The sequence below is a fragment of the Lottia gigantea genome (genome assembly GCF_000327385.1).
Source record: "Lottia gigantea unplaced genomic scaffold LOTGIsca_34, whole genome shotgun sequence".
NCBI lineage: Eukaryota > Metazoa > Mollusca > Gastropoda > Lottiidae > Lottia > Lottia gigantea.
Window position 1 is genome coordinate 620522 of NW_008709146.1, and position 18028 is coordinate 638549.

At 34.2% G+C, this 18028-nt stretch overlaps 3 protein-coding genes across 3 annotated transcripts; 1 reads left to right on the forward strand and 2 right to left on the reverse strand.

Moving 5' to 3' along the window:
* Window positions 1-8458: 8458 nt before the first annotated feature.
* Window positions 8459-9855, forward strand: LOTGIDRAFT_232991 (hypothetical protein). Its single transcript, XM_009058418.1, has 2 exons — window positions 8459-9002; window positions 9205-9855. Exons 1-2 carry the CDS (start codon window positions 8519-8521, stop codon window positions 9753-9755), a joined length of 1035 nt encoding a protein of 344 aa, XP_009056666.1. The 5' UTR covers window positions 8459-8518; the 3' UTR covers window positions 9756-9855.
* Window positions 9856-11964: 2109 nt separating this feature from the next.
* On the reverse strand, window positions 11965-14076 carry LOTGIDRAFT_204040 (hypothetical protein). Its single transcript, XM_009058419.1, has 4 exons — window positions 14037-14076; window positions 13333-13484; window positions 12903-13074; window positions 11965-12216 (listed from the first exon to the last, which is right to left on the reverse strand). Exons 1-4 carry the CDS (start codon window positions 14037-14039, stop codon window positions 12073-12075), a joined length of 471 nt encoding a protein of 156 aa, XP_009056667.1. The 5' UTR covers window positions 14040-14076; the 3' UTR covers window positions 11965-12072.
* A 1180-nt stretch (window positions 14077-15256) lies between these two features.
* On the reverse strand, window positions 15257-17640 carry LOTGIDRAFT_232995 (hypothetical protein). The gene has a single exon (XM_009058420.1). It carries the CDS (start codon window positions 17584-17586, stop codon window positions 15610-15612), a length of 1977 nt encoding a protein of 658 aa, XP_009056668.1. The 5' UTR covers window positions 17587-17640; the 3' UTR covers window positions 15257-15609.
* Window positions 17641-18028: the final 388 nt, after the last annotated feature.

Genomic DNA, 18028 nt, shown 5'->3' on the forward strand with positions numbered 1-18028 from the left:
GATGATAATCTTTTGTTAGTTTTTTTTAAATACTGTCATATATCTTTCAAAGCCCTGATAATGCGACAGCATTGGACATCGTCAGGATTCAACTTTCCGTCGTAGTGGTATACAAGACATCGGAATAACGATAATAAAATGTGTTTCTTTTGCTTTTCATTCTTTTAGTTCCCTTTTAATCTTGGTAAGCCGTTGACCGAAACCATGTTTGTCTTTGTGATCATAATTTACAAAAACAGCGTCATTTCATTCCAATCAAATGCTTTCGAAAAGTTATACATTGCATGAAGTTATACAACCAAGCTATACAAATCTACCCATACATACATAAACAAAGCCTGTCTAAAGATTAGAATTGGTAATCAGGAACAGTTCATTTCATCGCAATACCTGTCAATCATTTGACAGTTGAGTTAATAAGATTCATTTGTTATCCAGATTAGATTGGAGAAATATAACACGAGTTTCTAGCAGGTCATTTAATGCATAACAAATAGCAGAAAATACCACCAACAACCATCAATGTGTCTTCAAGAAAATAAACTTTTCGGGTGGATCTGATTACGTTGAGTTGAATGTTTGTCATTCTCTTGTTAAAAAGCGGAAAACATATTTTTCTTGCTGAATAAATTTGATTTTCATCAGAAAGATTATTGGTTCATAAGTAAAATGCTTTGTTTGAGGATGTGATTTCAGGTCCACGATAAGGTCTGTGAACGAGGTGCTTATGAAGGTAGCTTCAGACAGATATTAAGCTAAACAGACTTTGATGTTTAGCTCAGAAGCTTTTTTTCCAATTTTTATTCTTGAATAACTGGTTATTGATCTAAGAAAATGTTTGTTTTGTCTAGTGTATATATAGACATAGATAAATTACATTTTATATACTACTATCTTCACAATCATTATCTTGTCTCTTTCAACTTACAATTCATTTACTAGCATCAAATAACATTATCTATACCAGGTTCACACTGATTACTGTACACTACTGTCTTCATGATGTTGATCCATATCGTTAACTATCATGAAGTAATTGGTATTGAAATAAAATGTAATGTAATGGAATGTTATTATTTCCTTTTTCGCACAACGTTTTTAACGAGCAGTTACACAAAGGTTGTCCACATGTTTAACATTTTTTGGCAACTGTAGCGTTATAAAAAGCATCTCTATAAAATAATTTAAATATGCCAATATTCGATATCCGATCAAAACTTCTATCGCATTCACAAAGCTAATATCATTTAGTCACGGGCAATAATTGGGTTGAAATAATTGTGAAACCTGAACTTATTCAAGGTCCCCTCAATATGAAAAAGTTGCCAAGATCTAATTGTGTCACTATCGGGTACACAAGCCAATTTTACGAAATAGCTCAAAAACCGTTCAAACTATTGCGCAAGGTATAGCGAATTAAGTATGTATAAGCTTAGTAAGAAGTTCATCTAAGTATTTATACTTAATAATTTGTATGAAATATTTGTCAATATTTTACCTGATAGCAATGTTGATGGTATCATCCTCTCAGACAGACACAGCTAATGCGACCCATCTTCCCTAACATGACATGTCGACTATATTTTTGATTTTCACTTACAGAGGTACGGCCAAAAACAGAACCTCCTACCACAACTACGTCTACGACAACTGTCACAACCTATCCCAAAACTTGGAATGGTAACTCATATATTAAACATCAAAATGGGATTTATGATAATGGACATATCAGGAAAAGACCTTACAACCCTTACCACACAACACCGTCACCAGTTGCTTCGTCTTCTGATAAAAAGTCTAAAGGAAGCGCTTCAGGTACTGTACTCTAGATTTCAGTATTTGTATTTCCTATTGGTAGTCGAAGAATCAATACATTGATCCATTCCATTAGTATTACCAGTATACGCCTTTGTAGCTTATTGTCAGAAACAAGCTGGTACTTAAAATAACGCTAAATCGAAATATTTAAGCTCCAAATTAAGCTAATAAAGGTTAGTTCGTGGCCTACGATCATGCCTGAAAATACCTTACAATATGTCGTTTCTAGTATTTTTGACTTCGTATTTTCAGCAGGTGTGTTCGGGACCGGAAGTGTATCATATATTGATGCTGCTAATGATTGTAGTTTATCAACATCCATGATGTGTACATTGGTTGCTGTGGTGACTCTTATCGTAAATTTCTACTTATCGTGATGTATAAAGTGGACAAAACAATCGGATCGGTGTTTGTTTAATTGGATTAGTGTGTGAAACATTTGTAAACAAATCGGATCGGATACTTCAATTGATATTGAAATTTCGGTATTTTTTCTATTAAATTTGATTGAAGGACTTCCAGCTGTTATCGATATATCTGTGTTTTTAAACACTGCCGGATGTGTGATTTCGGAATAACTTCTGCACTCTTGATTTTATTGAGGATTTTCGTGAGAGCAAAAGTTCGTGGATCCTTGTGTGTGTTTATATTTTTAAGTGTGCTAATAAATGGTATTAATTTGTGTAACAACAGCATTATGCGTTTTAAAATCATCGCAATAAGTGTAAAACGCCATATGGACGTACCAAAGTCTATAAAGACTACAAAATGAGTCAAGCGGAGTTCCAGAATTATCTGCTGAATTTACATCAGCTCAGATGTAAAATTTGTTGAGAGAATCGTAAATATACAAACTTTGGACGTGATGTTAAAAAATTGTCTTGGCTCTCCAAAAATATGGCTCCTATGTTTACTGTTATTCCAGAAATACACGGTAACATCACTATATAGTACCATACTAGAAATAGAGAGCGCATTACGTGTCCCAGATTTAGACAAGCACTTCTTTTCCAAACCCTCTCACTTAAATGAATACTACCTCTTATTAGAATCGACATAAAATTTAGTCTCAAATTTGGTCAACAAGTAAATATTTGTGGAACTTGCCAGGTACCATGACTAAAGGAAAAACAGACGATGTATCCATTAAAGGAAGTAATTATTCAAAAATGCCTATATGTTTCAAAATTACTTAGTTAAATGAATTATTACTTAGTTTCACAGATTTAGTGGATTAAAGAGGGATTCTGTTGTATAGTTTTGACACCAGGTAATTCCATTGATGAATAAAGACTCATTTTAACAAAATTTTAAAATTTCAATTATTTGTTCATCCTAAGAGGTAGTATATCTTTAAATAGACAAGTTCATGATATGCTAATCTATTTGTTGTATATATGGAATTTATTTATTGAATTATTATGTACAAAATGGACTTGTTGAATTAGTCGATCCTGTTCTCTCAAACTAAGCTGCTGAATTCATAGTCCTGGTATTATTTTAGATGTATGTTGATTCAGGTGCATATTTAGGCAGTGCTTTTTAGAGGCCCTTCCCCTGTACCATATAAAATTTCAAAATTATTTTACTATCACTTCCAAAATCGCGTTGTGCAGAAGAGTAGGACGTAAAACTCCATTTCATTTCATTTTCAAAATCGCGTTAGATGTATACTACGGCTTCCCATATTAGAAACCGTTCCAGGGAGAGATCACCCAAACCATAACCACGTCTAGTGCTCTGTAAAATCAACAAAAGAATGTAAAGAGAGGAGTGTCACAAAGACAAAGCCACTTGTTGTTTGGAAGCTCTTTTACTGCTTTATTAATACTATGACTTTGAACATATGACCGTAGTGGTTTCTAGTCTGTTCATTTTCTGACCTCAATATTTCAGTCGACCCAGCTGTACGGAACGGGTACAAGATATCCTTGGAAAGACCCATTCATTTTGCATGCATCCTCGACTGTTATTTTTAAACATGAGTTGTTATTTCTTTAAAAAGATATTGTGTCGTTGGCCTACTGTTGATGACTTTAAAGCTACACTAGCCAAGAGTTGAATACTATTAAATAATATTATGTACGTGTAAATACTGATTATGTATAACGTGTATTTTTTTTGTATTTGTATGTGTTTGTATATACATGTTAACAAGGTCACCTTAATTATTAATAAAAGATATTGAGCTCAAACTAATTTGTAGTTCTCGTGAATTTTTTTTTTAAGTTGAAAAAAAAAGATGTCAACATCTGAAGAAATAGACTTATTTGGTTATGAATTTGTGTGCAGTTTTACATACCGTGAAGTTGGTTATTCGGCAAAATGATTATTAACGTAAGAACAGTAGCTCGAGGTAGAAAAGTTCCCGCCTCATTATTTTTACATGATGATCTATCCCAGAACACTCCCATGCCATAGCGTGTGTTACCACGATTCCTTACGGATTATTGAAATACAATGGGCTGCATAACGTTTAGATTTTGAGGTCACCCCCCCCCCCCCCCCCTCCTACCTTATACACAAGTAATGGGTAGATACTCGTGTGGGTCACAAGGATCTGACTCGTTTTTATCGTACGCACCAGAGCCACTAGGTCGGGTATTCTGTGACGAGAAGGTTCTTAAACAAAGTGATTTCTTTTATAGAATTTTTCAATTCTTGCCAATATATTTCCAATAATTTATGGGAAAACTAGAGTGAATCATTTAGAAACTCGGGACAGTCGGACTCCAAATCCCCATACACTAAAAGACAGTTCTATTGAATAAATTGAGCTTGAATTGGGAGTGTTATATGACTGGTTTATATTTGTGTCTAATGAAGCATTATCCTTTAATACGCCGATGGGTTGTAGGTTATTAAATCAAGTCGTGTTATACAAAACAATTATTGATATAACAGTTTATCATGTCCTGAGAATGTTGCTGAATAAATCACAACCTCCACCCGAGTTATGTCGTAAAGTCGAATATTCTGAACCTTGTTTCAGCTGAATAAACGTTTGCTCTGATTTTCATATCATAAATTATCATATCAATATTATCAACTAAACGGATCATTGAAGATCACTTCCCGAAGGCACAAGAAAATCTGGTTTATCACAATGGGTGGGATAAAAATTGGCGGAAATCAGATAAGGGATTGTAACAGGTAATTTAAACGCCGTTAGCTGGATGAGAAAATACTCTGGATGAATTAAAAGAGAACACCAATCAACTAAAGCAGTAATACGTTACTAAAATTTAATTCAGTTCACAATCATGTCCAAGCTATCAATAGCTCAACAAAAAAAGGTTATCCATAAGTGAGGTATATCCATTTAAGATTTCATATTTCAATATTGTTTTCTGGTAGCTTCGTGTTTGGCATTTAAGAGAAAACGCTCTCCTTCATTTAACCATAAATATCGAATATAACTCGTTTAATATTGTCACTTCAAAAGTTTTAAAGTGTTTTGAAACACTTACTTGACACAAACGTGGACAATACTTTTATAGCAAGAAATACCGATGTGTAAATTGAACTTTCTTATATAGTGTTATAGTCTCCAGTGTCAACACCTTTGACACGACGACAAATTTCCCATTTTGAAGGTTGGTGTGTTTGGACTTCACTCGGAAACTTCCATTATAACACAGATGTCATATTGATCAAGATTCACAACTGACAAAGCTTGAAATAAAAGCACTCTAGAGACGAAGGAATTGCTATTAGTGACACTCTATTACTATTTTATTGATAATAGCACAGGTTCTATTGAATTAGTGAAAGCACCACTGATAGCTTGCCTTTTGTCTGTTTTTACCATTAAAATCATTTAAGAGAAATAAGTAAGTCTGTGATCTCGTACATTCTGTAAAGTGATCGTCTTCCACCTAAAATGCCTTCCTTTAAAAAGTGTTAATGTACATCTCATTCAATATTCCTCACGGAGATAGAAAAGCGTGTTTTGATGTGACTAAACATATATACTGAAACCAAGGTTCGATTTAAGTGGTATCGTATCACAGTTTGCGCGTCAAAATCATCCGTCTAATATTTCCTATGATTAGTTAAAATTAAACTTGATAACGACGATCTGCTATTTAATCAAATCAAATTGCATATTTGTATTTGAGCTTTTTCTGCCAAATCTAGAAATATACAACAAATGTCGGCCGTCTTCATAAATTTAAGGAACTAACATCATTGCAAGATTGATCTGAAGTCTACAACTTGAACATTTCGAATTAGTATCAAATTCTTATGAAATGATACTCCAAATTTTACTTGATTAGCTAAAACTATCGAAATCTGAACCCTGACTGAAACCAATATATGTCTATACGAGTATGTTGCATTAAGAAGTGTGGAATTTCTATAGCAGATATTCGGCAAGTCTGTTCAAACGTTTTTGATTTCAGTTCGTTTATATCAGCAATAGCTCTGATCTATAAGTTATTGCCTGTTAGTCCTAATGAATTTCATCAAAACAATAGTTTTCGTCATCAAAACAGTACAAAAATATCTGAATTTTCAGAGGTTTCATTGAGATTCCATTTAAGTCTTTAAAATGACATTTAGTAATTGTGAGTACGATGTATAGACATATAGCTTTATGGAACCACAATCACTCCATTTCATATATTAGATGTATTTTATATTTTGTCTTCATGTGTTTAAAAAATCTAACTGAGGTTTAGATACCACTTGATGAATCGTGCTCAGTATAGAACAATAGAGATTTGAACCCTCGAACTTTAACCATTGTTTCCTGGCCTTATTTGGGGGATGTATTCTCGTCAGTAAGAAATTTGCCAGGGTGTGTTCGATTTCTCATCTAACATACGTTTTTGAAGAGTTATATATCATTATGAAAGCAACGCCAGTTCAAACAATCCCTCAGCATGCCCTGCTATATTTTTCCCTGCTCTATTTTTCCCAATCCTAGCATGGGTGTGAACTGAAATTAGGGATTAAAATAGTTAATTTTTCAAATAAAAAAAAAGATGTCATCGAGTAAGTTGTAAGGACCTTGAATGGAGGTTCAATGAGGAAAAATCAATTTGTCTTGAATAAACAACACTGAATGTGTGTTTTGCCTAACTGAAAACTAGCACAAAATTTAAAAGCAAAAACTTAATCCGAATTTTGATCAGATTTTCCTTGCTGTAATATTACTAGACGATTACTACCATTTTAATGATTGGCCTTCAGGGACGATCTTATCACCATCTAATACACCTAATCTGGCTAGTCTAACTTAACCACGTACAATCAACAAAGAAAACCTACTCTTCTGTCAAGTGCTCTATTTTGATTATCGTTACATTATCATGTCCGCTTCTGCTATCATCTCAGATGCTTTTCTTTAACGGCCTATTGTGTTGAGAATTTTTGAAAAAATAAATCGTTCTTACTGTCTTGGTACTTCTGGAAGGAATAGGTCTGATACAAGCACAACTTGATATTGATGGTATGCGCAAGCGTACAATCCAATCAAATCGCCGCATTTACAAACTTGGAAAGTTGGTTATTGTCAGTGAAGAAGAGGAAATTCGGAATAGCTTGACCTTGTGAAGATGTCCTAACTCAGGATAGTGATGTTTCTAGGAACCAACAGCTAACTTCTTAACTCTGCCTTCAAAGAGAACGTTCTATGAATAAAGCAACATGATATAAAATTTTGTGTTTACAGATTATCTGCTTCGGTCTTTTAACATTAAACCAATTTCTCATAATGCCTGTATACAGTTATAAACCAGTTTGACTCTTACCTCATCAAACCAGGGCCAAGAGATTTCATGGTGACGCCAAATGGACCCATTGACCCAATAGGTCGCACCTATCTGGATCTCCAGTTTTATGGTCTACTTTTCTGCATGCAACTTATGTGCTAATGAAGACGAGCAACGCCATGTAGTTTGCAATGAGGGAAATGTTGCCAAGACAGCGGCATCAGCCAACTCTTTTTCGATTTCCATCTGCAGAGTGATCTTTAACGTGCAAAGCCTGTGTCGAAGGTGAACAACATAATATTACATACATATCCTTAGGCAAGCTGTACTGATGATAATAAAAAAAAAATCGACTGTCACGCTTAATGAAGCCTTTGTACTTTGCCACGGCAGGATATTTTACAGTAACCACAAGTTTCCAAAATGAAGGTATGTGTCGTATTCATTTGATTAAAATTATCTATTCGCTTCAAGAGAGATTTTTCGGTCTTTATTGTTATACACATGGTGGCAGCTAAACTAAACTTGTTCAGCTTATCTGGACCAATAAACACGGGGTTTGATCTCGCCCGACAAATCTGTCCGTTCTTCCGATGGGATATTCGCATGGGATACTGGCACGTTTAGGGACATAAAATGAGACTTTTTATGAGAGTTGCTCCCATGATCGCTATTGTTTAAGAATATTATTAAAGCATGATTAAAGCAAATTTACGTATAAGTTTGTTACCTTTACACATCTGAACCATTACGTGATGTCTATGGTCATTGGTATTCCTATTCATCATCATTGGTATTATATATTTCAGTGTTCATGGAAAGTATTTGTTTTACTTTCCATAGTCTGTGTTCTGGTTATCATGTTTTATCAGAGACAGATCCTTCAAAATCAACAGTTCCTGAGTACTTTTAAAGGTTTTAAAAGGGTCATTCAATCATCCATCGCAAAGGAGGTGTGCCAGAAAAGTGTCTTGGAAGTCATGAAAAATGGATCCTGGTTACCTCATAAAATGACAGGTATTCAAAGACAAAAAATTGAAAAATTCCTCAAATATGCAAGAAATGGACAAGGAATTCCTAAAACATTACAAAGACCAGATAAAAAGTGTGGCAATTTACCCTATATGGGACAGAAAGGCAATTTTTTCAGAGCACTGTGCAATCCCAAAGGTTCCACCCCTTGTTGTGAAAATAATAAATGTGTTTGGAAAAGTTTAGAAGAATGTCAATGTTCTAATTGTTTAGATGAAAGACAATCTATTCATGCTGAATATTCACAATGGATACCAACAGATAAAACCTGTTCTATCCGATATTATAATAGTCAGGAGGTCTGCAAGTTATTAAATGGTAAAACAATTCTGATAGTAGGTGACTCTTACATGAGACACTTGTACACTGGACTCTTATCATTCTTAAGAAATAATAGCCAAACTGGAGCACTGGAAAGAAATCCAAAACAGAGTAAGTATCCACAACATTCGTTGACGTATTCGTTGATAGAGCCTTTTTTTGATGTCCTCGTGAATGTTATCATCTGAGAAAAGCAATAACGAAATTTTAGATAAAACGTTTTTCATTTAATCAGTTGATATTAAGGTTACTCCTATAAATTCCTGAATGTAATCTTGTACAGATGATTCATTATATAACATTTATGTTTTAGATATACTAAAAGAGTGCAGTGGTATGTATGTGTTTACAGAAAAAGTGTGTCGAGGTCACATTGATAGAAATCCCAAAAATATCTGCTCTGGTAAAGTAAATGTAATCTTTAAGGAACATTATGAACTCAGATTTGCAAAGCAATTTAAAGAAGACGTTGACAATATTACCAAGAGTGAATCAACACTAATTGTGTGTGGAATAGGACTTCACTCTCAAATGCAAAGTCGGAAAATTCTGAATGACTATTTAATGCCAGTTTTAAACATTTTGAAGACTCGACCAAAATCTAAGCTTTTATTTGCAACACCCCATGCTCCTGGACTTTTAAAGAGTCCAAAATTTCATCAATCCTTGGACATAATATTGAAATTTATTTCCGAAATGGAATTTCCATTAAAAAAGATGAATATTCCGGTTTTTGATACTGTTCCGATGACGAAAAATATTGTGAGTTTTGATGGAAATCATTATGGATTAGGGCTAAACAGACAAAAAGTTCTGTTTTTATTGAACTATATTCAGGAAATTAAAGAACAGGGAAAATGGTGAAAATATGTGGGTGAACGGTTATTCATTTATCTTTATTTATCGTATATTACATCTATTTATTTATTTTGAGTTACCAAAGAAATATATTCATGTTCCCGTGATCCTTTATTGTATTTTCATTTTTCGTAAGTTCTGTGATATTTTAAGCTTTCAATTAGAAGATGAAAATTAGTCATGAATATTTTGAAATGAGGGGTCGAGCAAGAAGCTTTAGATAAAGCCAGAGGTCGTGTTAATAGCGAGCCTTTCGGCACGGGGTTAAGGCCTGTGCCAAACAATAGCATTATTACAGAAATTAAAGAGGAAAAGTCAGATTCGTGTTTACGTGATGCTGTGGATATCTTCTGATCAATTCAGATATTTGTCTTGAACTGGTATCAGAGAAAGAACACGAAATCTCGATATTATTAAAATCTCCATAGACCTTCCTTCATCATTGAATAGCAATCCATTCTATCACTGATTTAAGACTGGGGTATTTGTAATAGAATATCTTTTAAATTGTTTCTTTCAAACGTTTATCGATTTAAGATATTCTCATTTTAATTTCATATCCCTGTTGAAATCACTTTTTAGATTTGGCTCTGAATGTAAACTTTTTTGGAAAATTAAGAAATTCGAGCTTCAGAATGCTACTTGATAAAATGAGATGTTGAGCATTTTATTGTGACAGCTTGCTTGTGCTTGCGTTTACGGATGTAACTTCAACGTTCAATTTTTTTTTTTTTTTTTTTTTTGCATTTGGCTGTATATTTTGGTCTGGTATGCCTAAAATCGTACATGATTACACGATACGACAAGCGTAAAGAAGCATGCCGTTCTCGATGTTTTTATCGAAATGTGCCAGTACTATTTGACAGAACGGCAACAATCACCAATACGTTGACCTACTATTAAGTTATTAATTTTTCTGTGTTGGCGCAAGTGTGTATCCCAAGTTCAAAATAAAATTTCAGTGTCAGTGGCGTACGCAGGATTTATTCAAAAGGGGTCGGACCGTAGGTGCGAATTCGAATGCAGAGTATAGCGGCATGAGAACGTTTCAGTTGAGCTGGTGGTGTTAATTTTCACCTAGGTGATAATTCAAGGAATAAATAATTGAAAACCTTGGACGTGTCCCCGTGATCTGTGCCCAGTATTAACCACACGTGCCACTATTCCGGCATGGATTTTGTTATCCAAAGTCAGGCGTAAGAATCGGTTAAAAATAAAGGGAAGTAAATGTGTTGCAAATTACTAGCCAAATGATAGCTGATACAGTTGTCAAGATACAACAGAAAATTCTACCATGTTCAATCACATTATGACAAATCTTATTTAGTCCGACTTAAACTGCCATCAACGTTTCAAAGACATTCTTAATTCGATTGAATAGTATGCGGATAGCCGTTAAAACACCCCACATAACACTTCCACTCTTTAAATCTCAACTCTAATTGAATTTTAAAACCAAAATCAGCCATTTCCACAACTAATTTAATTTATTGAGTAAATTCTTTTGAATGATATTGATTTTGAATGCTGTTACTATTTAACAATTAAAATATCTAGTTCACCTAGTTCAGGGGTTTGCAACCCGAGGGTAATTTTGAAATGTTTGGGGGTAATGAGGCACTTTGTAGTCTCGCATCAAATATTTTGGCCAAGTTCTGAAAATTCTGAAATTTTATGTTCATTCTAAGACGTAGTATTCCATTAAGGGTTAAGGTTAGATGGTAAATTAATCAACTATAATTATCTATAATTTTCTTACTCCGATAGTGTGTTCTTGATTAAGGCGGCGCCAATACCCAGCATAATAGAACAAATTCTGAGAACGGAGACAAAGGTCTTGAAGGAAATATTTATCCGTATTTGACGGGGAGTTTGGCAGGGGTTATTTTATAATTAAGGGGAAACAACTACTGGAATAGATAGTTGATACCGAATAAAGTCAATTCGTTGTCTTGCTAGATCTGCGAATAGTTTACAACTGTTTTCAATCCTGACGTCAAAATAGCTTTTAGGAGCTCCAATAGTTAAACGTTTCTGACTAGAATTGGACTTCTGATATCTGAAGCATTAAAGACATTTATCATTCAAAAAATGTTCCCTCATGAAAAAGCCATATTGAAATCTATTTAGATCAAGAGGTTTTGTGAAGGATCTAGCAATAGACTGTTTTGATATAGGTCTGGAAAATTTAACCTGTATCACCAACAATTGACTTGTCAATTAGATATGTATATAATGGTACATTACAAATTTGTAATACAGTAAAAAGATCAGAAATACACAAGTCAAAGTTTTGTTTTTTTTTTATTTGAGTCTAGACATCTTATCGTGGTCTATTAGGTCTGTTATTGGGACGTTCATCACGATCGTGCATACCAACTGGTCTGTTACCACCCTGTCCACCACCTTGACCACCAGCAACAGCTATTGGTTGTACAACTTGAAGATTAGGGATGTTGGCAAAGTCCTGAAAGTACAAAAATTAAAGCTCTCCTTGAATTTACATATATAATCATGTCCTATGTTTGTTAACATTGACAAAATGAACTAATAAATTAAAGAGCTTTTCTGATGAATTTTTTTCCAAGTTTATCAATGATGTACCTTATTTACAAGGGCTGTATTTTTTTTTACATAACATAGCAAAGTAATCCAATTTGAATAAAACTTCTTTCCGTAGCTTATAATGGCCTACTAATTTTGCCCTTTTGAGTTTAAAAAAACTGCTATTTTCGTTGACAATTTTAGCCCAGGAATCTGCTCTATCTTAAATTCCCTTTGTGGTTCCAAGAATTTACTGCTAAAACAGGTAAACTCTATTTTGAGAAAGTTTTTTGTAATGTTTACTTCAGTTCTGTACCCATGCATACACATTATCTAAATATACTTAAATGTCATGTCATGCAATCAAATAACATAACCAAAGAACTAAAGGGAGAGAACAAGTCCCAAAATATTTCCAAGTAAGCATTTTTAATATTTGCTTGTCATTAAACACAAAAACTAGGTATTGAAGTAATTTTCAATGTGCAAAAGATGCCATATAGATATTTTCACCTCCTCTACGGAACTTTAGTAATCTCCTTTGCTTTTGATGTCTTAGAAATTGTTATCATTAATACATCAGAATGTAATATTAGCTTTCTGGCTTACCATGGCTTTCAACATCTCTTTAGTATCTGGATCAATTTCTATTAAATCTTGATCAATAGCTGAAACATCAGGTACATAATTATCTCTTCTTTCTCTTTCTTCTTCTTGTAACTTAATAGAAATACCTCGTACTGGACCTTTAGCAATACGTTTCATTAAATCTGTGCAATACCTAAAAATATATCCGAGCACAATAAAACACACATTACATTTAAGCAACAAACTCAACTTCAAATGTCTGACATATACATAAATTAAATTCGATTGAAAACTCAATCCTTCTGAGTGCCAACTAGCTAATGTAATGCCTTTCATCCAAATCATAGGCAAACTGCAGATCAAGCCTGCTTAAAAGAAATGTTGAGGGAGGGAGGACAACAATATGTCCACATTGTAATGTGGGTATTAACCAATCAAATTAAGATCTTACCCAGCTATTCTGTTTCTAAGCTTCTTGCTGGGAATAATGGCTATTTCATCACATATTCTTTTGTTAACATGGAAGTCTGTAGTCAACTTCATGTAATATTTCTCAATAATGACGCGAGACGCCTTCTTGATGGTTTTAGTCCTAACACTAGGCTGAAATGAAGAAAAAATGCATTAGTAAATAGGCCTAGATGGCTGTCAAACAACAAAACTTTTAAATTGGTTATCTATGACTCCTTCCAAAACTAATTAACCAAAAGGCCAAAACATTCATTCAATAAAATCATGCTGAAGCATAGCAAATCAACGAGGAGAGTTAAAATATTGACAGTCTTCCATAACACAAGACCCTACCACAGGAACTTAAATCAAGCAATTACATTTATATATTTTAGAGGAGACGTGCGTCTTGTATCATAGGTTCTGCGTCCTAATTCATTAATCTCGAAGCAGGGTAATGTCTGTACATTATCTCATTTTTAGGCACGTATGAATGTAGCACTACGGAATCTTTTTTACATTGCAATGGTACCGATGCAAAATGGTCCTCTACAGGCAACACTTAGGAACAAGAAAGAAAATAAGGGAAATATTGACTGTTTGAATAATTCAACTAAAGCATCAATGTAATATTTTGACGATTTAAGTTCCTGTCATGGAGATGTTTGAGGATTTTCACAGGACAATTTTGTATTATAGACCCACCATGATAGACGATTAGCGGAAAAGACTGTCTCGGGGAAAATCTTCAAAGAGTTTTGATTGGTTAAAAAGATTCCACACATCCGGGTCGGTTCGTACATATAACATGATTTCTATTCAGAGACGTTTCGTAACCATGACGAATGCTATAATGTTCGAACTATTAGATAGAAATATTACCAAAGCACTTATTTTTAAATATACATATTATATAAATGTACAATAATTATTGTTCTATCCTCTTAACTAGAACTTCGGAAAAAATATTGACTGGAGACGACTTCTTTTTTAGGCTTGATTTAAATGTAGGTTAAATCACTGATGCGACTTTATAAAATTGTTTGATTTTTACTAAAGAAAATTATAAAATATAAAAATAGCCTTTTTGTTTTCGGATAAGCGTGTCACTCTTTGTATTTACCACACCAATGGGATGAAACGAAGTGATCTTTTGCTTATTTGACCTTGATCGCGTTGAGGGTTAAATAAAACTTTAAACTGAGTCTATTTATTATTATAATGTGTTGTATAGAAATGTGTGACCTACTTATATTATATATGAGGTCAGGTATAAATTCTAAAAGGACGCTTAAGGCGAGTTTAGTGTAAAGTGAATGCAAAAAATAAGGCTGCTGTGTAGAAACCCTATCTGATCTAATTAGCAAATTAACGAAATTTTAATGAGCTCCAATTAAACGTGGGATAAAAACGCCTTATTTATAGAGACTATTGTTATTGACCTATTGATTATTACCTGAGATAAATAATATAGGTATTAAATATAGGATTTTAGACCTAGATATATTTAGGTGTTATATGGCAATTACTGCTATCGAATCTAAATCATTGGTGCACAGACTACTCTAACATCTCTTGTAAATAAACAGTGTATTGTCAACTAACGGTATGGTGTAAACAAGCTAAAGCTAGCTATAGAGTTACAATTTATTCGGCGTATACAGTCAACAAGGTAGGTAGGTAGGTTAGGTTCGAGTTTATTTAAACAAAAACTATCGAATTTATTGCAATTTCCCCTCAAAACATAATCGGGGGCGTTTATTATTTGTCAATTCCATTCTGATAGAGATAATGTATGGACTTACAAACAATGCTTTGATCAGATGGAATTTGAATTGATTCGTATATGAAGAGACACTGTTAAGAGTTCACAGGACTACCCCAAAAAACTAAGAACCTGAACCTGAATTAAGCAAGAATGCATCTTCGTATATATCTTTTTATTTGTCTTTAATTAAAAGAAACTGTCAGCTGCAAAAACAATAATCTCTTGCATGATACTGAACTCAATATCTTTTGTTTCTAATCTGCCCACGAGGCCACGAATATCCTTATAATAATTAAGCAACGAGATCGTAAAAGGGTATGCCACATTTAGGGCTATTAAAAGTTAAAGGTGCATATAGTTGAATTTGAGTGAAATAAGTAAGCTTTCCAACAATTCAACAAAATTGTACAGCGTAAAATTATGAATTTTCCTATCATATTTTCGTTTTGAAATTATACAGTAAAGTTTGTTAATATTTTATCCTGAATATACCGAAGTAACAAAGTGTCTTTATTTCACCAGAACAACTGGCAATTTTCTTAAATGAAGCCAAAAAAAGAATTCATCCGCCTGTCCTTTGAGTATTTTGTCTAAAACAAATTTCAAGGCTAACTGCATGGATATTTTACAAATATCGTAAGCGGGCATAGACATGACCACTAAACACAATTTAGCACGAGAGTGGGGAATACTTTTAGGTCCCATCTGTGAATATTTGGCTAACTTCATCAAGGTTGAGTTAATTTCAGGATCATCTGATCCCATGGTATGAAACATTTTAGTCTGAAGCTCATCAAACCATTTCGATGGAGGAACTTCGAGTGCTTCCATAATATCTGTCTTTGCAACAGGTATTGGTATCAAACTAGAGGTATCTCTCATGCGGGCACAGTGTTTCTCAAAAAAAGTATTTGGTTTCATATTATCGAAACTGTACATTTTGAATTTGAAATACTGCATTTTTTGCCTGTCGAGCTGTTCCACATCTGAAATGCAGCATTTTTCCAGTCTGTTTTTCACCATTTCCCACTCTTCTCTAGATCTTTGTGGTACCAGAGCAACGTCTGTATTCTTTGGTTTTTTGTCTTGAAAACTTTCTCCAGACGTCTTTTCATTCAGAATGACCTGCCACATCGGGGGTTTTGATTTGTCATCTGTCTCCTTTGCCAACTTTCCCCATCGTATTGTTCTGGAAGCCATTTCAGGCGTAATATGGAGAGTCTTGGCTGCGTCATGCTGGTGGCCTGTCAGCTTTTCCCGGTTGTCGAGGTACAATAAATCCTCCCAAGTTTCCATCTTAAACTCCTCCACGACAGGTGTACGAGAGAATCGTCTTCCACCTTCACTGAATAAACCAAAATTTAGTTGGTTTGTATGGAGAATTTTCTTTGGAAATCCGGTTGGTGACCCCGCAGTACTTCTATCATGCAGCATATAATTGGACAATTCATTTGATAGGAGAGTCTCGTTCGATTTATACTTTGTGTTATATTTCTGAAATTTTAATGATTTGCTCTTTTGATTGGCACCATTGGGACGTTTTAAACTTCTCATGAGTGATGGTGGCAGAGGAAACTTGCTCTTAAGAAATCTTGATTTCATATTATGAAGAATATCTAGCACCTCAACAATGTCTTTAAGATAATCGACGTTATCTCTTTTCAGTCTCTCAGCTCGATCCTCAAAAGTATTGCATAGAAAACTAGATTCTGATCCATCATCTCTCATGGAACTAGATGCTGCAGACGAACCTCTACTGGATCTGGTTTTCCCCGACAGCTTTCTCTGGTTCCGGACACGATGGCTTCCTTCACTGGTCATTGTTGTAACGCTCAGGTTGTCTGGTGTACATACATCAGTCCCATCTCTTTTGCAAGCTTCTTGTAGTATCAGATCAGACGTGGACATCAAAATCATGCTTTCTGCTGGTTTGATCTCAAGATCGGCAAGACGGTCTTCAACAATTTTCACATGATCTTCGTATGGTAAACCACCTCGTACGGCGGATCGTCTTTCAGCCGTTACATTTAGAGAATCTAGAATTGCCCGAAGCCCACCACGCCCTCCTTCTAGTATGTGTTTATTGTCACTCACAATTTCATCAGCATCTGTCTTAATAATAGGAGTATATATCTCATGTTTCACTTCAACCTCTTTACGACTTTCCGCAACATTTTCCTTATCAATACAAGTCAAACTGTCGTACACCAAATCACACGTATCCAAGACAACCTCTCCACCCATACATCGGTACGGTTCATTGAATGCCGAATAAAATCCCTTTTCAGAATTTTCATGCCTTCGTATAAAATGTGTCTTCCAGTAATCTTCGGGTCTTTCTACCACTAGGTCGCAGTCTTTTCGTTTCCATATTCGATTAGGATGGTACGGTTGTACCTCTGGTAAAACAAAGTTTTGTTTGACTGTTCTGAAGATCTCGTTAGTAAGATGCGTTGATTTGTGTGGTGGGATGTATGTTGAAGCCATGTCCACAGCGTTTCCTTTGTGAGAACACTAACTTAACCCAAACTTCTTTACTGCTGTTGACGATAGTGAAAATACGTCACAATCGAGATGAATTTCAACGTCACAATCGTACAATGCGTTTACGTTCATAACAAACTGATATAGAAACTTACTCATGATATCAAATGGAATCAAAATAATATATACTCGTAGACCTTCCCAAGAATTAAAATCAATTTGAAAACAATTCTTACATTAGACTATTGTTAGGAAAACATGATTAATTCTAAAATAGCGTGTTTACAGATACTCTAAGGAGACAATAAAAATACCTATAAGATTATATGAATGATTCTTAAATTGTATTTATAATATAATATAATGTAGTTAAATATATATTTCATTAAATAAACGTTTGTCTGTACAATCAACGCCTTTCAAACCTATGTTACAAACTGTTGAT